The following is a 20,824-nucleotide window of genomic DNA, read 5'->3' on the forward strand; positions in this document are numbered from 1 at the left end:
CATAATTTACCTACTTTTTATTGATTTAGCTAACTTATAACTTAAAGGTCCCATGACATGGCCATTTCTACTGATCATAATTCCATTGTTGAGGTCTACTAGGTCTACTTTTCCAAACTCACATTGGTTTCTCATACAGCATCTCTGTATAGTATGTGTATTCACTCTCTGTCCTAAACGCCTTGTTGGAGCTCCTGCCCCCCCCCCCCCCTCCCTATGAGCCCACTGTGCTCTGATTGGTCAGCTCGCCCACTCTGTTCTGATGAGTCCACCACCGTTACAGCGGAACATCAGTGATTATGTGTTACAATGGCGTTAGCAACCAGAACATGACACCAGTAAGGACAAACAGATGAGAATGCTGCGTGGGGTCTGGGTGCCGTGTTGGCGGGACGTTGCGCGGCTCGCTGCTGTGAGGAGCTGCGTGGGGTCTGCGAGACAGCGAGACATCGCGAATGGACACGGGAAGGGGCTCCACTAGCAAACTGCACATCTCTGGTGGACCCATACACAGTTTTCAGTCTATCAGTCTTTCAGTTGTTTGCTATGTTTTGTTTATCCTGTATTCAGCCTCTCTTTCCTGCATGTTATTCCAACAGGAAGCAGCAAGGACTGATGTATTGGGGATTTAACCATTGCCAGCAAGTTGTATAATAGTTTTTCTTTAGTTTTCTTTTCAGCTTGTCCGAGACCCAAACACATCTGAAAGCTATTTGCACTGATTTTTCATTTGTTCTGTCGACGTCTTTTTAACATTTAAGCCGTCATGGTTGGTTTTTAATCCACTTCTTTATAATCCTCTTATTTCTTTAAAATTCTTGGAATGAAATTACTGAAAAACATTTTGAAGCCCAGATTGTTTTCCTCTTTAGTGCATAAACAAGTGAACATTTCAAATAATTCCCTATAGGAGAGCCCTTTAACTTACAGCAGAAAGCATTTTAATTATAAGTCCTTTGGAATGAGCATCTGCAGTAAATTGTGTCTATTTAAAAAACACGTGTGAGTGAAGCGGTTAATGCTGTTCCTATTTATTGCCGTGTCTGTGTTTTAATGATACCCTCTTTGCCACATCTCTCGTGTCACACACACACACACACACACACACACACCAAATTAAATTAAACAAAAAACCAGAGCTACTAATGCTGCCGTGTTAACAGTTTAGTTTATTGAAATGTACCAAAGGTTTTAAGATCAGGAAAATGCAAGATACCAGATGCATCACCATGTCATGATCCTGATTTATCGTGACAATTATCATACCCACATTTTATTGATATGTTATGTACCTTAATCTCGAAGCTTCTTCAATCTAATCTCCAGTTTGAGAAAGCGAATGACAAAACAGAGTCATGAGCTGCTCGTTTTAAGAGTTATAAAAGCAAACATTTGACAGTGACGATGCTGTTCTTATTAAAATGAGTTTTGACAAAGTCTGTTAAAAGTCGGCGTCTGATCGTCGTCAGAGGCAAACAGGATTAGACAGGCACATTTTTCTCTTTGTATCACACCTGATAACCACCTCTCCTTCAAACTTCGCTGTCTTCCTACGATAAACATGGGACGGCATAAAGGATAACAAAAAGAAAAGTTAACGTAGAAAGTTAAATTAGCAATAGGAACTGACACAATGTGGATGGACTCGAAAGATACAAAAATAAAGCCAGACCTTCAAAGTGACGTTTGAGCATATACAAGCAGAAAGTAAATCCCAAAAGTAAATTGTGCAAAATGATGGCCAACCAAAGAGTTTCAGGTTGCCTTTAAATAACACGTTTTAAAAGAAATTTGTAAAGAAATTTGGATAAAAGTAATATAAATACAGTCAGTATTTAACTTTGGTCTGATAAAGAAGTTCCATTGATATGTACTGTAAACACCTAAATTAACATTTACTATAAAATCAGACACATTTATAGATGATAATTAACAAAGGAGCATTTTGCAGAACAGATAATCAGAGAAAGTTTCATTTTAAATCGCCTGACCTAATTAAGTGTAGTCAACATCCGAACATAATATCATTTTAACACCGAACAGCCTGAGGAAAATCTCGAGATGAAAACTCACTGAGTCTTCAGCTTTGGCAAAACTAACGAACAAAGATATTCATAAATATAAAGTTTAAACTGCAACCTTGAAAGCATACCAACCACAAATATGGACAACGTAAAGTCTTGATGATTTCCATTTAATTCTCTTTGGCGAAACCATGTCGGTAAGCAGTATGTCCAGGTGGGTTTTTAAAACTTGCCTGTGTGACGTAAGTATTTTAACTTTAATTGTATGGTCTGTATTCATTTTTATTTTGTTTGGAGATACTTACTCGCAGTGCAAGCTCAGACCAGAAAATAATGAACACAAGAGAGTTGGAGAGCTAGTCTTTTTACATGAGCTGCGCCCTATTCTTTTTGGCAAACCAAACACAGCTGGCTGATGGGAAAAGCTTGACTAACTTTGTGCAGCTTGTACATTTTCCCAGGAATATGCCACACCCTGTTTGTAATGCTACCAATGCAAAGACTTTCACCATTAGACCCACTCATTGTAGGGTTACCTCATTTGGCAAATCACTTAAAATACATTCATTTGAAGGTAAATCTTTGTGATTATTACTTTAAAAATGCATACACACACACACAACACTTTGGTACCAAAAGCAGATGGAAAGTAACAATCACTGCGCCAAAGGCTTTGGCATTTTCAGAACAAAATTAGTTTAAAAACAAACCAAAACAGAGAACAGTACTTTGAATCAGGAAATCTCTCATTAAAGATCGTATTTAAAGGGTGTGTACCTTCGGAAAAAACATCACATAATGAACTCCTCAACAACAAGATCCAGTATCGTCATCCTCTCCTATGTAAGTTGTCTCTTTGTCTTTTCTGGACAAACGTACGACAAAAGCGTGTCTATCATGTTCTTGACGATGACCGGCGGAGGATGCAGGGCGTGAGGAAGGTGGTGAGCTAAACTCATCTCCCAGGCGTCCACTAGCAGCACGTTCAGCCCCTTGAACATGGACCTGAGCACCTCGTCCAGCTGCAGGGAGTACCAGTCGCTGTTGTACAGGCTCACCTCCGGGTCCAGGGCCTGGAGGTTCCCCGAGCGAATCACAACCATCGTCCCCGGCGCCCGGTCCAGAAGTCTCACCAGCGACCGCCTGACGTGACGCAGCCGCCGTATGTACACCTCCACAGGAAAGGTGCTGAAATGGGCCCAAATGCTGAGGACCACCACAGTGTTTGGCCCCCCGGAGAGGCCGTCCAGCTCGTTTGAAACGTACCGCAGTTCACTGGCCATGACGGTGGAGAAGCGGATGGGCGGGCCATGGCAACGGTACTTCAACAGGATATTATGGGTGCTGTCCACCGCCATGAAAGGCCCCACGTTCTTAGGACTGTTCAAATTGAACTCCCTCAACCCTGGGGAAGGGGAACAGATGGAAGTTGCAGTGGGAATATACAAGTTAGTGTGAGAATGAGGGAAAAAGATAACTCACCTGGTACTAAAGTGATGAGGTACTCGAACCACTGCCTGACGGTAGAGTCTCCGTACATGTTGATCACCTTGTTCTTCAAACACTGAGTGACAGCGGATGATTCGTTGAACTGGCGCATTGTAATGCCACTTAATGGCCTCCATGAGTCCTCGTAGTAATATCCAGACGGGGCTAGCTTAATTGGCTCTGGTTTTACACTGCTGCTTTCTACCTCTACCTCTAATGCAAAGCGAGAAATGTGGCAAACAAAATTAAATTAATGGAATAAATCAAAGCAAAGGACATGAGGCACACACTCTGCAGGGATACTGTACCTTTCCTGGGGGGCAGCACGTCGATTCTGTCGGGTCCTGAAGCGTGTATGGGAACTTTAATGTTTACACCACTATGACAAAAGACAAAGAATGAATGAGGTAAAGGTTAAGACTTAAAGTGGACCTATCATGCTATATTTGAATAATATATTGTAGGGCCATACCTATATAAAACATGTCTGTGAAGTATTTTTTTCAAAATACCAAACAGATCATGCATTTTAGCCATGCCTCATTTCGCTCTATTTGCTCTTTTCCAGCCCTGTTTTTGCAAGGGCTGATTCTGTGAGAAGTCTTCTTCGATGCTTTTGTGGCAGACTACAGCGCCACTTACAGTCCTGGCATATGTACTACAGCATCTCCAGCGCTTTCGAGTGGCAATGGCCGTGGCCGTGGCCCAACCCCCCATTCCCCTGATAGGTGGAGAGTTGCCCATATAGGCCGTGCTCCCCGTTTCTGACATCAGAACAATTTCAAATCTGTAACAGATCCGTTGCAGCCCCGTTTTTAGAGATTTGGGTATGGAGGAAAAGAGAGAGGGTTGTGTTTTCTGACACTTGGTGAGTTCCCTGACACACCGGGGACACATATTCATGTATAAAAGACGTACAAAAGTGCATTTTGCATGATAGGTCCCCTTTAAGATTTTCATTGCCATAACTACAGCATATGACAATAAAGGCTTTGAACCTCTGAAGTCTGGTGTTATTCAATCTTTAACTTCCGTTAAACTGGTTTTAATTGTTGAGGACAGTCCTGTGCCTGGTTGCCCCGTGCAATAAATCCTCCTTTCTTTGTCAGAGTGCTTTCCACATTTCTGTGTCCTTGACTTTAGTTGCTTTTTTATCGTTTTTAGAGCCCAACATCCATACATGTTTTAACGAATCAACTCCCTACACTACTGACATTACAGATTCCTCTCATCCATTCGTTGGACTTATTTTGACTTTGTTTTTGGATTATAATTCACTTATTTCTTAAGAATACTTTAGAGCCAGGCTTTTAAGAAAATTAAAATAACTACAGTGTCCATGTTCTATAGTAAAAAAGGGAAAGATTAGCAAGTGCTACACTGCGGATCAGCTATGTGGCTATAGTCTTATATATATATATTATGCTTTGAAAACGAACTCTTGTAAGAAAAATGAATATATTTATCGTTTTGGTCTGGAGAATAATGCCTTACTACATCTCAAATATATATCATATTACGATTAGTTTCCTCCGCAGTACAAACCTCTGGAAGAGCAGCGCTTCCTTGTTGGTGATGAGGTGTTTCTGGTAGCCTGCTTTGGCGTGGTTGATTCTGCTGTCACAGCTGAGCATCTTAGGCTTGTAGCAGTACCAGGGCTCGCCGGTGTAGAGGTCAGTGTAGTTGCACAGAGGCTGCTCAGGGGGCAGGCACATGTTGCAGACTGTTGTTTCAGACAGGAAGCCCAGGCGGAACAGGCTCTTAAAAAACACCCGATCAGGCCGTTCCTCCCTCAGCCGTCGCAGCACAGCCACAGCTTCACTCGAGTGCACCAGTGTGATCTCAATCTGTGCAGAACCCACCCAGAGAAGCGGGAACATAGCAGAATAAAATCCGTTCTTGTGGTCCAGCACTTTACCCGCTACGCCTGCTCCCAGCTCTGGGGAGTGCAGTCTGGCCAAAATGAAATCCCCTCCGTAGCGCTTTGGACGACCCTGGAAGTCGTGCATTTGGACAAGCGCCTCCAGCTGGTCGTCCACATGCCACTCCCTCCCTCCCTGAGTGGGGAGGACGGCGAACAGGCTGTGCACGGGGTCGCTCGTCTGGCGCAGGGCGGGGGGTGAGGAGCGAGGCGGGGGTCCAGGCCAGGTGATGGAGTCCAACAGGTAGCGCTCCTCCAGTTCATCTTCAGGCGTTGGTTTCTGGCCCAGATGGGCACAGAAGGTGCGGTTGTGATGAAAGGTGGGCAGATTCACGGGGAGGAAGGACGACTGGATCCTGCTCTGGAGCTGGTAGAGGGCTGAGATAGTGTGGCAGTTCCAGTTCTGTAGAGAAAGGAAGGAGAGTTAAGACATGTGACCATCGGCCTATCATAAAAATCCATAAAAGCAGGGCTCAACATTATAAATGGCCCGCTGGCCCAGAAGCACTATTTAAACACTAACGTACTTTCCACTTGTCCGCTCGGGCCACTAAAAATATTGCTTTTTCCTGTGGTATAGGTATTTTGACAAGCAATTTTGTTAAATTGTTTCGTTTATTAACGCTACAACATAGAGTTTCGTGAGGCGGTTGTCGTTGTTGGGTGAAAAGCAAACAGCTGTTTGCTGCGGAGCACAGTGCGAGCAGTCTCCCGTGCGGGAGCGCGCTCCTTCACTACAGACTTTAGCTCCACCTAACCATTCGCCAAAATGTTTTTAAAACCACCGGTAACCGGCCAAGCGCCGGGCAAAAAACAATCTTCAAATAAAAGAATGTCACTGGAGGAGTTAAAGGAGAGTGACAGGGAGAATTGAGGAAAATGAGGAATAACTGATGATTCAAATGTTGTAGTACAAGTAGTAATGTAGTTTGTGCATACATTACTATTGCAACAAATGTGTTCATTTTCTTCATTATTAGTCGATTTTTTGGACGAATGCTCTTGGGCCAGTGGTTACAATGGTGGGGCCAGTGATAATACAATTCTACTGGCCCTACCCTTAATGTCTACCCCTGATAAAAGGAATAAATACTTTTTACAAAAGCTTTCTCAGTAAAAGTCGAGTCGAGTCAAGTTTCTTTATATAGCATGTTTATAAATACCGGAGTTGGCTAAAGTGCTGTGCAAGTTTAAGTGAACAGCACAAAAATAGCAAGTTAAGTAACATCTGCAAGTGCAACATAAAACAACAGTAAATGGTTTTGGATTTACAAAGCAATATCATATAAGCACAAATCCAAAAAGAAAACCAGAATAATACTTTAAATGTCATTTTTTTTAAACAAAGGGTTGTGTAACATTTAAAAAAGGACATAAAGTACTAAACATATATAAACGTGGGGATCTTAGAAACTAGAGGTGGAGAAATGATAGTCATCCTTAGTGTCAAAAGTTATATAAAACATAACATTTCCATTCAGTTTCTAAGGAATTGTCTGTACTTTAACTATCCGCATAAGCTAAAGCAATATCAAAATGAAATGAAGTAATAGTAGGGTAATTCAGTAAACCCATGGAGCAAACTTCTCTCCTCACCTCCACAGTGTGAATGTTGCGCAACAGGAAGATGAAGCCGCACAGGGCTAGGAAAAGGAAGAAGAGGGTATATTTGGACACATTTCTGCACATGGTGACCTCCTTCTGTCTCCCATGATCAGGCCCGGTTTCAATCTGTCGTCACACCGGCGATGATGGCATCATAACATCCTCAGCGACTGATACTGCCAAACTCTGTAATCGAGAAGGGTGAACAAACAAAGTACTATGAGTATGAAGAAACATTTAAAAATCATATTGTCTTTACCTTTCGTTTATTTCTGCTTTGGGTTTATATTTTAACTTGCATTTTGTGAACTGATAATCAGTTGTATGCACAGTCAAATGTCCATCTATAAAAAATGGTTTGGACACATTGATGATGATGTTCCACAGTGATAACCTCTTTGCATTTTCCTTCTATACAGCTTTCCTTTTTTAGTACGATAGGTCAGACTGCAACTAGCACGGCATGCACTAATTAACAGATTCCTGATAAGAAATTGCTTTGAGCTACCAACGTGTTGCGGTAGGAAGGATCTTGATCCCCTGTTGCAATGAAAGGCTGCAATGTTCCTACCTGGGGCCTCATTTATAACGCCTTGCGTAGGATTGACGTGGGAAGGTTGCTTACGTAGTACAAAGCAAAAAAATAGGTACAGACATTTTTCGACATTTTCCGATTCACAAAACATTGCGTACCGGCGAGGGAAGTGCTTACGGCACTTCCTACGCCTGTTTCCCTTTATAAATCACAATCGACTCGCAACGCCCATATTTGCCTATAAATAGTCAAATAAACGCCCATTCATTCATTCAGTTTGACTGACTGCACGAAGAAAAATTACGACAGAACAGCTAAAAAAGAAATCTCACACCGTGTCAGATTTTGGTTATTTTGGGGAGGTCGAGATAAATCATATTGTTTGGTGGATGCAGTTTGAACCAGAGTAGCAGCATGGAGGTCGGATCGTCACCAAAATAAATAAATAAGTGGTCCGATAAAAGTTAATGACAAAAAAAATACACATAACCTTCCTCAGGCAGTGTTTGTACCGGGGACAGGAGACACCCCCTTGATGAGAAACTGTAAGAAATGATCGGGGAATCCCTCCGGAGTGGAGTCATGTCGACTGGATCTGAATTATTTTGTTGTATTTGGTGGTTTGTGTTCCAGCTGTCGATCAGCAACTATATATCCATAATCCTCCAGTTAAAGGAAATAATGTGTTATATTAGCTGTACAATTTACCACATATGGTGTTCTTAGTTTCCATACCTCCTGTGTTTTACGAGCGACTTATCAAGTCTTGGCAAACGGCATAAAACACGATTAAACGTGATAGTATATAAAACCATGCTCGTATCTACAACCTATAGAAATGCAAAACGGCGTCAGTTTAGACGTAATTCTGTCCTCCTGCTTACCGCATCATTTATGAGAAAACATTTCATAACATGAACACAACATATTCGAGGTGGTTTTAAATAACATATCCGTATTTATTTATTTCTCCAAGTTATGTTTTTGTGTGCACTGAGGAGTCTCAAACAGGCGTTTGTTTAATAATTTTAAGATTGGCTTTAATCAATGTTTGAAAATAAATTCTTCATATTTGATAAATGAGAGGTAACATTTTATTTATGGTATTATTTCCACATATTTCTTTCCATTCTTCCTTCTGCCAACGGTGTCGCAGTTTCTCGTCTCTCCCGTTGTGGTGCTTAGTGCGTACGCATGGGTTAGAGTTTGCGTGGAGGACCGCACATTTTCCCGTCAAGTTAGTATTTTATAAATCGCAAACATTGCGTAGAAACTGGCGCCATTTTTTGAGCGTATATCCCTTTATAAATGAGGCCCCAGGTCTTTTACCTTACATGTGGATTTAAACATAGATCACAACAATACCTTGTGGTAGGAGTGTGTCATGGTGGGTGGGGCTAAGGTGGGGCCATTTCTTGGTATGTAACCTACCCCAGGCATACCCTGGCGCCGCCACTGGCTATAGATAGAAAAAAGTACGAATCGGGTGACCGTCAGGGGAGTCTAAAAAAAACCACACACGAATGCACTGCGATCCATGCACAGAAAGCGGGTTGTGTTTGCAGGTGCAGCAGTTTTAAACGGAAAACAAATATGTGTGGATCAAAAAGACATTATGTAAAACTTTTTTCTGTATTTGGATTTTATTTACATGTATATGAAACGGAACACATGTGTGTGTGTGGATTGAAAAACACAAGTGTGGATCCGGAAATAGAAGTGTGACTCCTTTTGCGGATCATGAAATACAAGTGTGAATCCTTCTGTGTGCCTGTGTGTATTATGAGACTGTTCTGAGCCCATAAATCTACAGTGGTTTAATGTAACTAAGTACATTTACATCACTAGGGTTAGCTGCTTCTATCACATGAACGGCTAACAACACATAAACCGGGATAATAACATATAATATGTCAAACATACGTGTAAAATTCAACATATAATGTCATTTATATGTATACAATCATGTAAGCTAATGTTAAACCAGCTAACGTTATATACGGTTAAAGAGCCGTATATGCTCCTTTACTTACGTCGAATGGTAACCGTTAGCTGGATATTGGACCGTTGGACAGCCGGAGGACCGGGAGGGGGGTGATGCTAACGGTTCTGTCCGCAGGAGAGGCGACACTGGCGGCTTAGGTGGCAACTCAGAGTCGATGGTAGACTGGAGGAGGCTGGAGGAGCGTCAGCCTATGGTCCTGGGTACCGACAGCTCCGGTGAATAGGACCCGGGATGGGGTGGGTTTAAAAGGGTACGTCGGTCTTGCTGTTGCGTCCTCTGGTGGTTAGTACTGAAGCACATTAATAACCCTGGAAGCCTCTCAAAGTAAAGGATAGATAACGTATCTCCACACAACAAAATACATTGAGAGGAAATGCATAATTATTAACTAATTCTCATGTATAGGCCTATTATCATGCATTATGACCTGGTAAACATTTACTCAGGTAGTGTACATACAACGTGGAGCCAGTTTATCACCATTGGCCATTTTATACTTTACAGTTCAGAGATAAATATTGCTATTTTAACTTCACTACATTAGATAAGAGTTTCTGGTTTTTCAAGTTAGGATTTGAAATACAAAAAATATGATCAGATTATAAATATGATCCATAGTTTGATTAAACTACCAAAAGCATGGGATGTATATTGTGAATTGATTAATTAAGGTTCCACCTTTTACAGTTTTATTGCCACTAGATAAATTATTTGAATACTTCAAACACACATTCAATCAGGCTATACAAATACCTACCAAAATAATACAAAAATTATAATGTGCTGTAACAAAAAAAGGTTGTTGTCCATGAATGAGTGTCAATATACCTTCTTTACAGAAATACAGTTTGTAATTTCAACATAATATTATAACCAAAGAACAAATATTGGAAAATAATTATTGCAGCTTTATTAACATTTTTTTAAAGATAAAGACACTACAACATTCTGAGGTGATCTTAAGTGATAAAAACTGTTAACCCTGTATGTGATAATAAATAGTATGCTTGTTGTTTATGGGTAGTATATAGCTTTGTGCACTACATTCCACAATTCCTAAGCCGCTTAACTGAAGCTAATTACATGTTTTTGACAGAGTGGATATTTAGAAAGGAAACAGGATATGCTGTGCCTGATATTTAAGTCAGAAGAGGTAGAAACCTACTGTGTTTCATCCTAAAATGATTGCTTTGAAGCTACTAATATGCTCCTAACCTACATCACAATAGTTGCCTTTACACAGGGAGGAAAATGTTAAATATCAGAACAAAGTGAAGTATAAAAACATGTGAGTTACATTCACAGTAAGTTGTTGTTTTCAAGCCTATCCTCGGATCAGTCTTGATGAACAAAGGAAACTAAGGGTGCACCGTTATATGAGATTTGGGTCAGTTATCAAGATAAGTGCAGGGACAAAGTCTCAAGAGGGAGCAATGCATCTCGAGTTTGCAATCAGTGCCAAATGAGTCAGTAATAGTGCACAGTGTTTGTTAGGTGAAGACCCTCAGACAGTTTCCTTCAGACATTTTACTTCTGATTTGTTGTCTGCAGCCTCCTGGGGGGGGGACTGTGCTGTTTTGCTGGGTGATGCTGGTGAGGAGGGCTGTGGTGTTTCTGTTCTATCACTGATGCCCTCCTCAGCCTCCTCCTCCCTCTGCTGCACCGATGAGAGGTACTGCTCCAGCAGGCTGCAGTCTGCGCTGTCCACACCACCGCTACAAACAGAGCTCAGTGCTCGCACCGTCTTCAGAGAGTCTGCTGTCCCGCTGCTCAGGAAGCTGTCCTCCTGCGCTGCCAGCTGATCACTCGTTGACTGGAAGCCGGAGTCTGGGAACGAGGCCCCTGTGCTGGGTGGGATGGCCGTGCTGGATGCAACAGGCGGGACACACAGTCCAGGAGCGGAGATGTGAGCGGGGGTGACGGCCTGACTGATGCTGGACAGCTGCTGCTCCACAGACTGCTTCCACTGCTGCATGGACTGGAGCTAAAGGGGAAACACAGAGACAGTGTTAAACTAACTAAAAATGTACTAAGTTCAATAATTTATTTGAAACATGATAAAACTACATTAAATCATTAACATAGCCGTTCAAGCAAGACCGGTACCAAAATTAAAAATGACTTTAAACCACTGACTTGTTTCCACAGGAACTTGACAGCTTCCTCCTGAACCAGCCTTTGTAACCGCTCTTCTTCATACTGCTGCTGCACCCTGCAAACAAATACCATTGTTACCTTTAAGTAGCCTTCAAGAAGTGAATATGTATTTATATATAAACACAATCATGGGCAGTACTTGTTAAACCATCTCCTGCCATAAGATAATAACAATGCTGGTCAGTCGCTTACCTGTCTAACTTTCCAGACAGGGAGACGATGTGGTCTTGCATCCTGCACAGGCGGATTTCATTACGCACCTCCCTGGCCATGGGGTGATAACAGCGAGTGTGCTGTCCCCTCCACCATGACTGGATTTTAACTGCTGCCCTGTCTGCTTCCGTCACATTTGATTTATTGGCACAAATACCGACTTCTTCCTGCTCTGTGTTTTCTTTTGTCTCTGCTCTACCAAAGTCAAAGGATGTTTCCAGATTATTTTGTGGTGTGCTTACTCTGACCCCCAGTGATCCACCTGTAGTGGCTGCACCAGATATAAGTTCCCCTTCAAGACCGCTCTCTTGCACATCCACTGGGGGTGCCTGATGTGTCTTGTTTGTGTTGTGGTTTTTGGGCTGTGCTGGCCACTTTGGAGCAAGGGAGTCCAGTTCAAATGTCTGTGTCTCGTCCTCGCTGTCAGAGTGTGTTGTTTGTGGCTCCACATCAGATGTGAATGGGAGAAAGGTGGACTCAGAGGAAAGCATGCTGCTGTTGAGTTTCTCCTCATCTGTCTGCACATCCTCTAAGTAGATGTGCTCCTCTTTGGGCCTTGGGCTGCGAACTACAGGCAATGATTGGTGGGAAGAATCACAGCTCATCCAGGTGTTAAACTGCACCACTGGCTCTGTTCAAAAGAAGACGTACCATCAGTTAAAAACTCATGCAGAAAGCTTTACATCACAATTATTTGTAAAGAGGAACGATGAAAAAAAAAGAAGCATGATGTCCAATGCATCAAACCCATGGATGGACAAATACCGCATTTCCATTGCATGATTTGACATGGGTCTATTTTTTAGTTGGCCATTAGCAAAAGTTGTAGATAGCACCTGGTGCTTTTTAAAGTACAACCATGGTGTGCTCTCACTAGCACCTCACTGAAAATCCTACAAAAACTAGCCGTTTTCAAATAGCCACGCTACCTTAAAAAACTCGAAAACAGATTTAGCTGGTTAAAGGATTAATGTCAGTTTTATGACAATCAGCTGAGAATCATGTCTACACTAAGGGTGTTCTCTCCACTGTGGAAAAGGGAGTAAAGTCTGGTCCTAAAACGCACTGCAACATAAGCCCTCTCACCTGTCTCCAAGACTGATGGAGCAGCAGCTGGTGCCGGTGCATCGATCTGTTTCACCTCTCTGGCTCCCCCCTGTGGGACGGGATGTGAAGGACTGTGCCTCTCCACATCTAGCTGAGTTGGACGAGGAAGGCTGGAGCAGCCTCCTCGGGTCTCCTCCATCAGCTGCCTTTGGTGAAACCTGAGAGGCAGAGGAAATGTTAAAGCAAACATGAGGTCATTGTAAGTAAATAGGTTCTATAAACAATGATGTATGGCAGGGTTTTTGTGACCATAAAGTAAGGATTTTCTTCTCTGTGCAGTTTTTTTAGCTTTATGTCGTGAAGCAGTAATGCCCTTTATAGATTTATACCTCTGCTTACTGAGGATCTTCTCCAGTTTGGCGTCTTCTGCCGTCTCCAGTGCCGGTGATGATGTCAGAGGGCAAACAGTGGCCAGGTATTGAACCAGCTGAACATGCTGACCTGGTCGATATGAACGTCCTTTTCCCTGACTGTAGAGCCACTCTGCTTTGAGACTGTAATCATGACATGTATACACCATAAGTAAGAGATTCAAATGTCAGTATACAGTACCCCTGTGTTCATCTTGTCTTCAACAGGCATATTGTAACAACAAAGGATTGTACACACCCTTCTTTCTGTGACACCACATAGCCATCCAGGACCTTCAGGCTCAGACACCAACTCATAACATATGGCCGATAATCAAAACCCGGCAATGATGGGGTTGCCATGACACAAGGATTGCTCATAATGGAAAGCTGCTCTAGTTCATGGAGAGGTGCAAGGTACGATGCCTATGGAAAAATCAAAGAAAAGTCGGTGAGGGATAATTCGCTTCTATATCATTTAAAAAGGAGATTAGTGCTGAACATGTAAGAGAACAATTACTTCATTAAGATCCCTTATCTCATTTTCTGCCAGCGAAAGAATGGATAATTGGGAAGGTAGATGAACAGGCACAGTCCGTAGTGTTGTAATGCTGTTTCCATGGAGTAACAGTGTCTGCAAAATGGACAGGAAATGTATCAAAGAATACATTTGTTTTCAGAAAAGAATAGAACTGATCTGTGATTTAGTTTGTTTAATGCTCACTTTTGAACTCAGAGACCCCAGCGCTCACCTTTAATGCCACCAGTTTAGTCACATCACCAATGGTAGATATGTTATTGTCAGACAGATCCAGATGTTGAAGAGAAACACAGTTGTTGAGTTGCTCAATGACCTGTGTAAAAGGGTGTACAGTCAGTTAAAATATTTAATAACCCATAAACTGAAACTAATTGTTCGATCTATGAAATGACATTATTGTGAATACATTAGATGCAGTATCTATCACTCTGTCTCACTCACCTTAATATTGTTCCCAGACAGGTTTAGCCATTTAAGGTTTGGCATGTCTCTTAGCCCCTCGATATATCCAATACTGTTATTTGGAAGATTGAGGACTGTCAACTCTGTTAGCCGAGACACACCCATCATTCTCACCAGGCGATTACTGGCTACAGATAGCTAAAGGGGAAAATAAAAATATGTTACAAAAGGCATTCAATCAAAAACATTTACTTATATTTATCCACCAAGTCATCAGTAAGTTCACTTTAAGCTTGTAAATGAAGATAGTAAAACCAAGCAAAGGGTTTAAAAGTGTAATTACCTGCTGAAGGCCAGGGCTCCTTTCCAGATAGTCCAGTTTCATTATTTGGTTACGGTCCAGGATGAGAGTGTGAGTGTCCTCGGAGCAGATTAAATCCGGATCCAGCTTTTGCATACCGCGTGCTGAAAGATCCACCACAGGTCCTTGTAGGAGCAAATAAGGTGGAGATTAGACAGACTGAGACACCACAACAACTTTTATTTTGCTAATCCCCTTCGGCTACAAAACACACAACATTACATTCAGATTAGACTCCACTTTCCTTGTTCAGAGTGCAGGTACTTGAGCATCCAAATACTGTGGGGATGCATGTTAGCTAAGATAACTTGTGTTTAGTTTCTATTTGATTTTGTTGTTAATTCATGTGCAATGCCTTGTTTACAAGCTAACAAAACAGCTTCCCAAATTGGGAGCAACAAAGTAAATTTCATCAAATCTAATATATACAGTATGAACAGTAAACAATGGCAGCAGTTACAGCAGGTAGTTCAAGTAAAAGTATAAACTATATAGTGCAGAATGTAATTACGAGCAATACAAACAGTAGAAATTATAGAATGACAAGTATGGCAAAGATATAAGTCATTATTTCGTCTTTCACTATTTAGCTAACGTTACCTAGACAACTTGCAGAACATTAGCACAACACAGTGAGTTAGCCTGATATTTATGCTTTGTTAATCTTTCCTACAAGTAAGCCTGTCAATAGAGGATTGACACATGTTGTTTTGATCAGCATCATCTGATACAACCATAGACTGTATAATTACTGCAGTGCAGGAATCTGTGGAGATACATGCTAGCTAAGCTAACGTTGGGTTGCTAATAATAAACCTTCTCACAAGGGCTAGCGTTACACAAAAAAAGCACCATCGCTTTTTGTCTGACAAAACCAATAACATAGCCACTTACCAGCATTTGTGTCGAATTGTAAATCTGATACCCCCATCCTGTCGCATAAGGCAACACCTAACGCTATCTAAAAACTATACCAGCTACTACAGTCTGGTGTGAAAGACAAGAGGCATCTGTCGCTTGTCAAACGGTTAAAACCAAGGAGGTTAGGGGAATTGTAGTCCAGACAAGACACATCGTTCGTTTGGAGTGTGGTCTCTGTCGCTTGAGAAGACTACACAAATCGTCATTTCCTACCGCCAACAAGGTAGTATCGAACACAGAAAAAAATAATGACCAAAAACACCCACGAATTGATAGTGGCTATTTAATTGAATGTACATTTAATATTTTTCTAAAATAATTAATTTTGTATTGTTTTATCAAACGAGGAGAGACGAGACATCTCAACCGCTTGCTAGGCAACCGTCAGATTGTGACGTAAACCTTCTGATGATTAGCTAACGTATTCATTTTTAAAGTAGAAAGCAAAACATTATCAACATGTGTATATCGTGTATTCATTATGAACGACACGTCAACAGACTAAAACAAATATTTACCGTTTATTAGTTCATAAATACCAATTCTCATTCTTTCCAATTCCGTTTCCGCCGCCGTCATCTCTCTTTCCGGTTTTGTGCCCTCTTGTAGCCATCATGAAGTGAGTGTACAGAATATTATCAAATGCCATCTCAACGCTTAAATAAACATTATAACGCTTTTATATACATTAACACTTACGGTGTACCCTTTTCTTTTAGTGATGCCTTGTATTTCTTGTTTTCAGGGTCGAGTTGTGCAGTTTCAGCGGGTATAAAATATATCCCGGCCATGGCCGCCGATACGCCAGGATAGATGGAAAGGTACGTTAACCATTCAAATACGAAACCGGTTTCCAGCTGCCTTGCCTATAGATACGGTGTGAAGTACAATTCCTCGCATTCGAACTTTTATTTTGCTGTCTTTGTCGCCCAATATGAGAGTTTATAACCTAGCCTGCCTGGAGTATAGTAGGCCTAGTCGGCTACATTGAGTGCTATGAAACATGCTAGCTTTAGCTGCTAGCGTTAACTGATAGCGTTACAGCATAGTAACATAACAATGTACTAATTATGTTAATGTGCCGCTTTTTTGTCGGTCTGAGGCGGCTGTGTTGTTGTGTTCATTCAGAACAGTTGTAGAGCTTGGAAATGTTGATAACATAAGACAGTGTCATAAATTGCCTTGCTATCCAACCTGTCACTATGTCACTACTTGCATGTTGTATGCAACACAGGGATTTTAATTTGGCTTTACAAAACCATATTGATTGATTTGATCTGATCAGTCTCATTTACTCGTCAGTTTGGCTGAGGGTGAACGGTGTGCACGGTGTCGATCTGTGTCATGTGCTGTTGCCTTACTGCGTTTTGCAGGCTGGGCAGCAGTGCTCACTCCACACCTGCAGCCATAGAGCAACAGGAGGTCATAGTACTGGTCCTTGACGTCTTAAATGACATTTCTCCATTGGCCAGCCTCCAAATTCTCCTACACACTACATCATTCTCAACTCAAACTGTATTATGTGCCGTCTGATTCAATGACACATTGGGTCTCTACAACGTGCTTAGAAATATGTTAAATGCACTTCCAACCTTTACAATTCTAGTCTAAACATGCAAGTGTTGGTAACTTTCTCATTGCCTTGAGGTTTTGAAGCAACTCCTAACTACCTTAGCCATCAAAAATAAATAAAAACTATCTGCAAAGAGGTATACTGCAGTTTATGATCAGAACGTTTTGTGGTTTGCGCCCAATATCCACAGTGGGGAATTCTTATACATAAATAATTGCTATAAATGAGTTGATGTGCTCTCAAAGCAGCCCCCACTAAAATAACTGGCATGTGTGCTACTTTCTACCAACAATCCTTTTACAATGTCAAATGTTGTAGATGTTAACGTTTGATCTGTGATTAGTGCTTTGAAATGATGATCCATGACTGAAATCTCACTTCATTGCACATTCTAAAGTAAACCTGTGAGAGTCTATTTTATAGGGATTTGTAAACTGGTGGTCTAAAAATGTTACTTTTGTTCCTGTTCTCGTTAGGTGTTTCAGTTTCTGAATGGCAAATGTGAGGCTGCGTTCCTGGCCAAGAGGAATCCCAGACAGATCAACTGGACTGTGCTGTACAGACGCAAGCACAAGAAGGGCCAGTCTGTAAGTAACAGGCTTCACTGTTTTCAGTACCTGGGTGGTGGTGGGATTTAAAGCTCTAATGCTGCACTGTTGGATAAACAAGTTATAGTCTGGTGCAGATATTTGGCTGGTTACTCATTATTTTTATCAGTTTCAAAAGGCACTACTTGCATGTCGTCATGTTGTGTAACACATAGGGATTTTAATTTGGCTTTACAAAACCATATTGATTGATCTGATGATCAGTCTCATTTACTCGTCAGTTTGGCTGAGGGTGAACGGTGTGCACGGTCTCGATCTGTGTCATGTGCTGTTGCCTGACTGCGTTTTGCAGGCTGGGCAGCAGTGCTCACTCCACACCTGCAGCCATAGAGCAACAGGAGGTCATAGTACTGGTCCTTGACGTCTTAAATGACATTTCTCCATTGGCCAGCCTCCAAATTCTCCTACACGCTACATCATTCTCAACTCAAACTGTATTATGTGCTGTCTGATTCAATGACATGGTGGCTCTCTATAACGTGCTTAGAAATATGTTAAATGCCGCTACTTTGAAAAACAGTGAATTCCAACGTTTAAAAGTATAGTCTAGACATGCAAGTGTTGGTAACTATCTGCAAAGAGGTAGACTGCAGTTTATGATCAGAAGGTTTCGTGGTTCAGTTCACGGCTTTTACCTCCATCGGGTAGCAGGTTTACTGATTCAACGCAGCATGTTTTTATGTAAACTACTCGTTATGTAGGATCCTTTTCAGGTGGTTCAGTGAACAGAAGCAGGGCATGTTGGTGGTGATGTTTTTTGTCATAATGGGTTAACAGGAAGAGATCGCAAAGAAGCGTACCCGTCGTGCAGTGAAGTTCCAGAGGGCCATCACTGGGGCCTCCCTGGCCGAGATCATGGCTAAGAGGAACCAGAAGCCAGAGGTCCGTAAGGCCCAGAGGGAGCAGGCCATCAGGTGAGGACACAAACATGATTTTATCTAAGATTAATCCAGTTTCTTGGTTGCTCTTGAATCAGGCTGAATAACTTAAACATGAAGGGGTTATCACTTTAGCAGGACAGACATCACAAAGTTATAATTGTGGAATTTGAGTCAACTTTTGTCGGCCGTCTCGGTGGTAATCTGCCCCGGCTAGCCCTGCAAACAGCCGTCATTTTGCAACCTTTTTAAGGACATTTAATGCTAAGAACCTCACATTATATCAATTCTGAAGAGATCAGTTTAACTCTGTAGGTTGTAGCGTTTAAATGGATTAATGTCATAAATTTCTCAAGTGGACGAGGAAAAAAAAGAATTGCTCTTAGAATGTGTTTTTTATTTTTTAAGAAACAATATTGGCTCTTTGTTTTGTTGGTTATTTCTGTAGCATTACTTAAAATACATTTGTTTTAGCTTGAAATGCTCTTCTGGAATCGCTTTACAATGAAGTGTCTAGGAAATTACCAGCATCAAAACCATCTCTGCCTTATTTTGGAACTATTGACACAACTTGTTTGTTTTCGACAATGCGTTGTTGTTATTGCTGTGATTGGATCTCTCTAGTTGGATCTATTTTCAGCAATCTTGTCAAATGTTAAGATGACATGATGACAGAAGATGGTATACAAATATTCTCCTTGTTCAGTTTGGCTGATTGTTTCTCTTGTTTCTATCAGGGCTGCCAAGGAGGTCAAGAAGGCAAAGGCAGCGACAAAGAAGCCTGCTGCCGCCAGTGCAAAGGTAAGATCTGAAGCCATACAGATAGAGCTGTTTTAAAGTGATTTCCCTTCATCAATAAATGTTGGATGCTATATTGTTTCAAAGTTATGAATCACATAGTTAAGATATTGTTTGCCTGCTCCCTAGTATTCACTTGATTATTGAGCAACCTTATGTTTTATGAGGATTTGTAACTATTTTCTGTATTTCTTTCTGTAGTCGGCTGCCAAGACTGCCTCGAAGCCCAAGGTCGCCAAGACGATGAAGATCAACGCACCCCGTGTCGGTGGAAAACGCTAAACCCGTTTCATTTGCGTTGTGAATAAAACATTTTTGTTTAACCAACATATTTGTGATTTTTCTTTTATCAAAAATCCTGGCTTTACCTATGAGAACATTGTGAAATGTATTGCATGTGATCTAAAAGTTGTAACGTTAAACACCAAAGTATGTACGGGACAGATCTCAGAACAGAATTTTCCTTTCTTGCTAAACGTAGTCTTGGGGAAGAAAATCATGAAATGTATAGGGACAAAGGGGTTATGAGGTCATCAAGCTCCACCAAACCTTAATCCAATAATGATCCCTCTGCTGTATGCTGGTGTCAAACCGCTGAATTCAACTGATGCTCGAGAGTCCCCAAGCGACTAACATTTATATATACTGTAATTGGGAAGACCAGAAAATTCTTTAGGCAATAAGATTGTCATTGTGCAAAGATTTAGATGCATGTGGTACTTCAGCTGCTGGGAATAATCTACATTGTGCAACTGTAGTGCTGACAGTGAGCAGCAGAGGGCGACAACGTTTCATATGATCTGACGTTAGCTGTAAACTGCTCTGAAAGCACGGGCTGTAATAAAGGTTAATGGTTTACACTAATCTCACATGATCCGTATCTAGAGCCGCACATCTGTTTAAAGCCTTTTGCCTGAACAGTTGACTAAGTTACACCAGTAGTGATTTATATTTTTAGGGCTTCAAATGTTTAGATCAAAATCTGTTTCGAAAAATTACAATCAGGGCTCATTTACAAAATGCATGTTTTTGAATGCTGGTTTTAAAATGTTAAGTCTACCAAAAAGACAAGTGACATTTAAGATTTGCCTAGACTTTTAACATCTAGTTTATGGAGGTTTTCTATCAATTATATGTAAGTGGGTTTGAGAGATTTAAAAATGGTGGCCAAGATAATCATTCATCTTAATGGGTAACATTCTAGAACAACTATTCACAAGCACCTTGCAACAGATTTATTTTTTGCAAGTCCCTGTTTTTTGAAATCATTTAAAAACTATATACTATAGAATATTTGTGTTTGACTGACAACACATTTAAAAACTACTTAAATTATC

The 20,824-nt window shown here is 41.2% G+C and overlaps 3 protein-coding genes and 2 non-coding genes across 5 annotated transcripts; 3 read left to right on the top strand and 2 right to left on the bottom strand.

The window, feature by feature from the left end:
* Positions 1 to 1,156: 1,156 nt before the first annotated feature.
* On the bottom strand, positions 1,157 to 9,773 carry nxpe3 (neurexophilin and PC-esterase domain family, member 3). Its single transcript, XM_034128398.1, has 6 exons — positions 9,607 to 9,773; positions 7,030 to 7,224; positions 5,058 to 5,836; positions 3,821 to 3,891; positions 3,507 to 3,725; positions 1,157 to 3,429 (listed from the first exon to the last, which is right to left on the bottom strand). Exons 2-6 carry the CDS (start codon positions 7,120 to 7,122, stop codon positions 2,864 to 2,866), a joined length of 1,728 nt encoding a protein of 575 aa, XP_033984289.1. The 5' UTR covers positions 7,123 to 7,224; positions 9,607 to 9,773; the 3' UTR covers positions 1,157 to 2,863.
* Positions 9,774 to 10,465: 692 nt separating this feature from the next.
* Positions 10,466 to 15,707, bottom strand: cep97 (centrosomal protein 97). Its single transcript, XM_034128959.1, has 11 exons — positions 15,604 to 15,707; positions 14,692 to 14,834; positions 14,388 to 14,546; positions 14,158 to 14,259; positions 13,926 to 14,039; positions 13,665 to 13,831; positions 13,385 to 13,549; positions 13,035 to 13,213; positions 11,928 to 12,579; positions 11,715 to 11,790; positions 10,466 to 11,562 (listed from the first exon to the last, which is right to left on the bottom strand). Exons 1-11 carry the CDS (start codon positions 15,638 to 15,640, stop codon positions 11,083 to 11,085), a joined length of 2,274 nt encoding a protein of 757 aa, XP_033984850.1. The 5' UTR covers positions 15,641 to 15,707; the 3' UTR covers positions 10,466 to 11,082.
* A 458-nt stretch (positions 15,708 to 16,165) lies between these two features.
* On the top strand, positions 16,166 to 19,814 carry rpl24 (ribosomal protein L24). Its single transcript, XM_034128929.1, has 6 exons — positions 16,166 to 16,249; positions 16,376 to 16,451; positions 17,680 to 17,790; positions 18,589 to 18,725; positions 19,427 to 19,490; positions 19,689 to 19,814. Exons 1-6 carry the CDS (start codon positions 16,245 to 16,247, stop codon positions 19,767 to 19,769), a joined length of 474 nt encoding a protein of 157 aa, XP_033984820.1. The 5' UTR covers positions 16,166 to 16,244; the 3' UTR covers positions 19,770 to 19,814.
* LOC117481340 lies at positions 16,943 to 17,123 on the top strand. Its single transcript, XR_004555716.1, has one exon. It is a non-coding gene; the product is annotated as a small nucleolar RNA SNORA23 (small nucleolar RNA).
* On the top strand, positions 18,043 to 18,223 carry LOC117481339. Its single transcript, XR_004555715.1, has one exon. It is a non-coding gene; the product is annotated as a small nucleolar RNA SNORA23 (small nucleolar RNA).
* Positions 19,815 to 20,824: the final 1,010 nt, after the last annotated feature.

The sequence above is a fragment of the Trematomus bernacchii genome, unplaced genomic scaffold (genome assembly GCF_902827165.1).
Source record: "Trematomus bernacchii unplaced genomic scaffold, fTreBer1.1, whole genome shotgun sequence".
Taxonomy (NCBI): Eukaryota; Metazoa; Chordata; class Actinopteri; order Perciformes; family Nototheniidae; genus Trematomus; species Trematomus bernacchii.

Coding starts and splice junctions, on each gene's coding strand:
- nxpe3 (XM_034128398.1), bottom strand. CDS start 7,122: ATGTGCAGAAATGTGTCCAAATATACCCTCTTCTTCCTTTTCCTAGCC. Junction 3,726..3,820: donor CGTGCTGCCCCCCAGGAAAG/GTACAGTATCCC, acceptor GCTTTGCATTAG/AGGTAGAGGTAGAAAGCAGC. Junction 3,430..3,506: donor CCTCATCACTTTAGTACCAG/GTGAGTTATCTT, acceptor CCCCTTCCCCAG/GGTTGAGGGAGTTCAATTTG.
- cep97 (XM_034128959.1), bottom strand. CDS start 15,640: ATGGGGGTATCAGATTTACAATTCGACACAAATGCTG. Junction 14,260..14,387: donor TGTCTGGGAACAATATTAAG/GTGAGTGAGACA, acceptor CCTTTTACACAG/GTCATTGAGCAACTCAACAA. Junction 13,214..13,384: donor AAGATCCTCAGTAAGCAGAG/GTATAAATCTAT, acceptor TCTGCCTCTCAG/GTTTCACCAAAGGCAGCTGA.
- rpl24 (XM_034128929.1), top strand. Junction 17,791..18,588: donor AGCACAAGAAGGGCCAGTCT/GTAAGTAACAGG, acceptor ATGGGTTAACAG/GAAGAGATCGCAAAGAAGCG. Junction 18,726..19,426: donor CAGAGGGAGCAGGCCATCAG/GTGAGGACACAA, acceptor TGTTTCTATCAG/GGCTGCCAAGGAGGTCAAGA.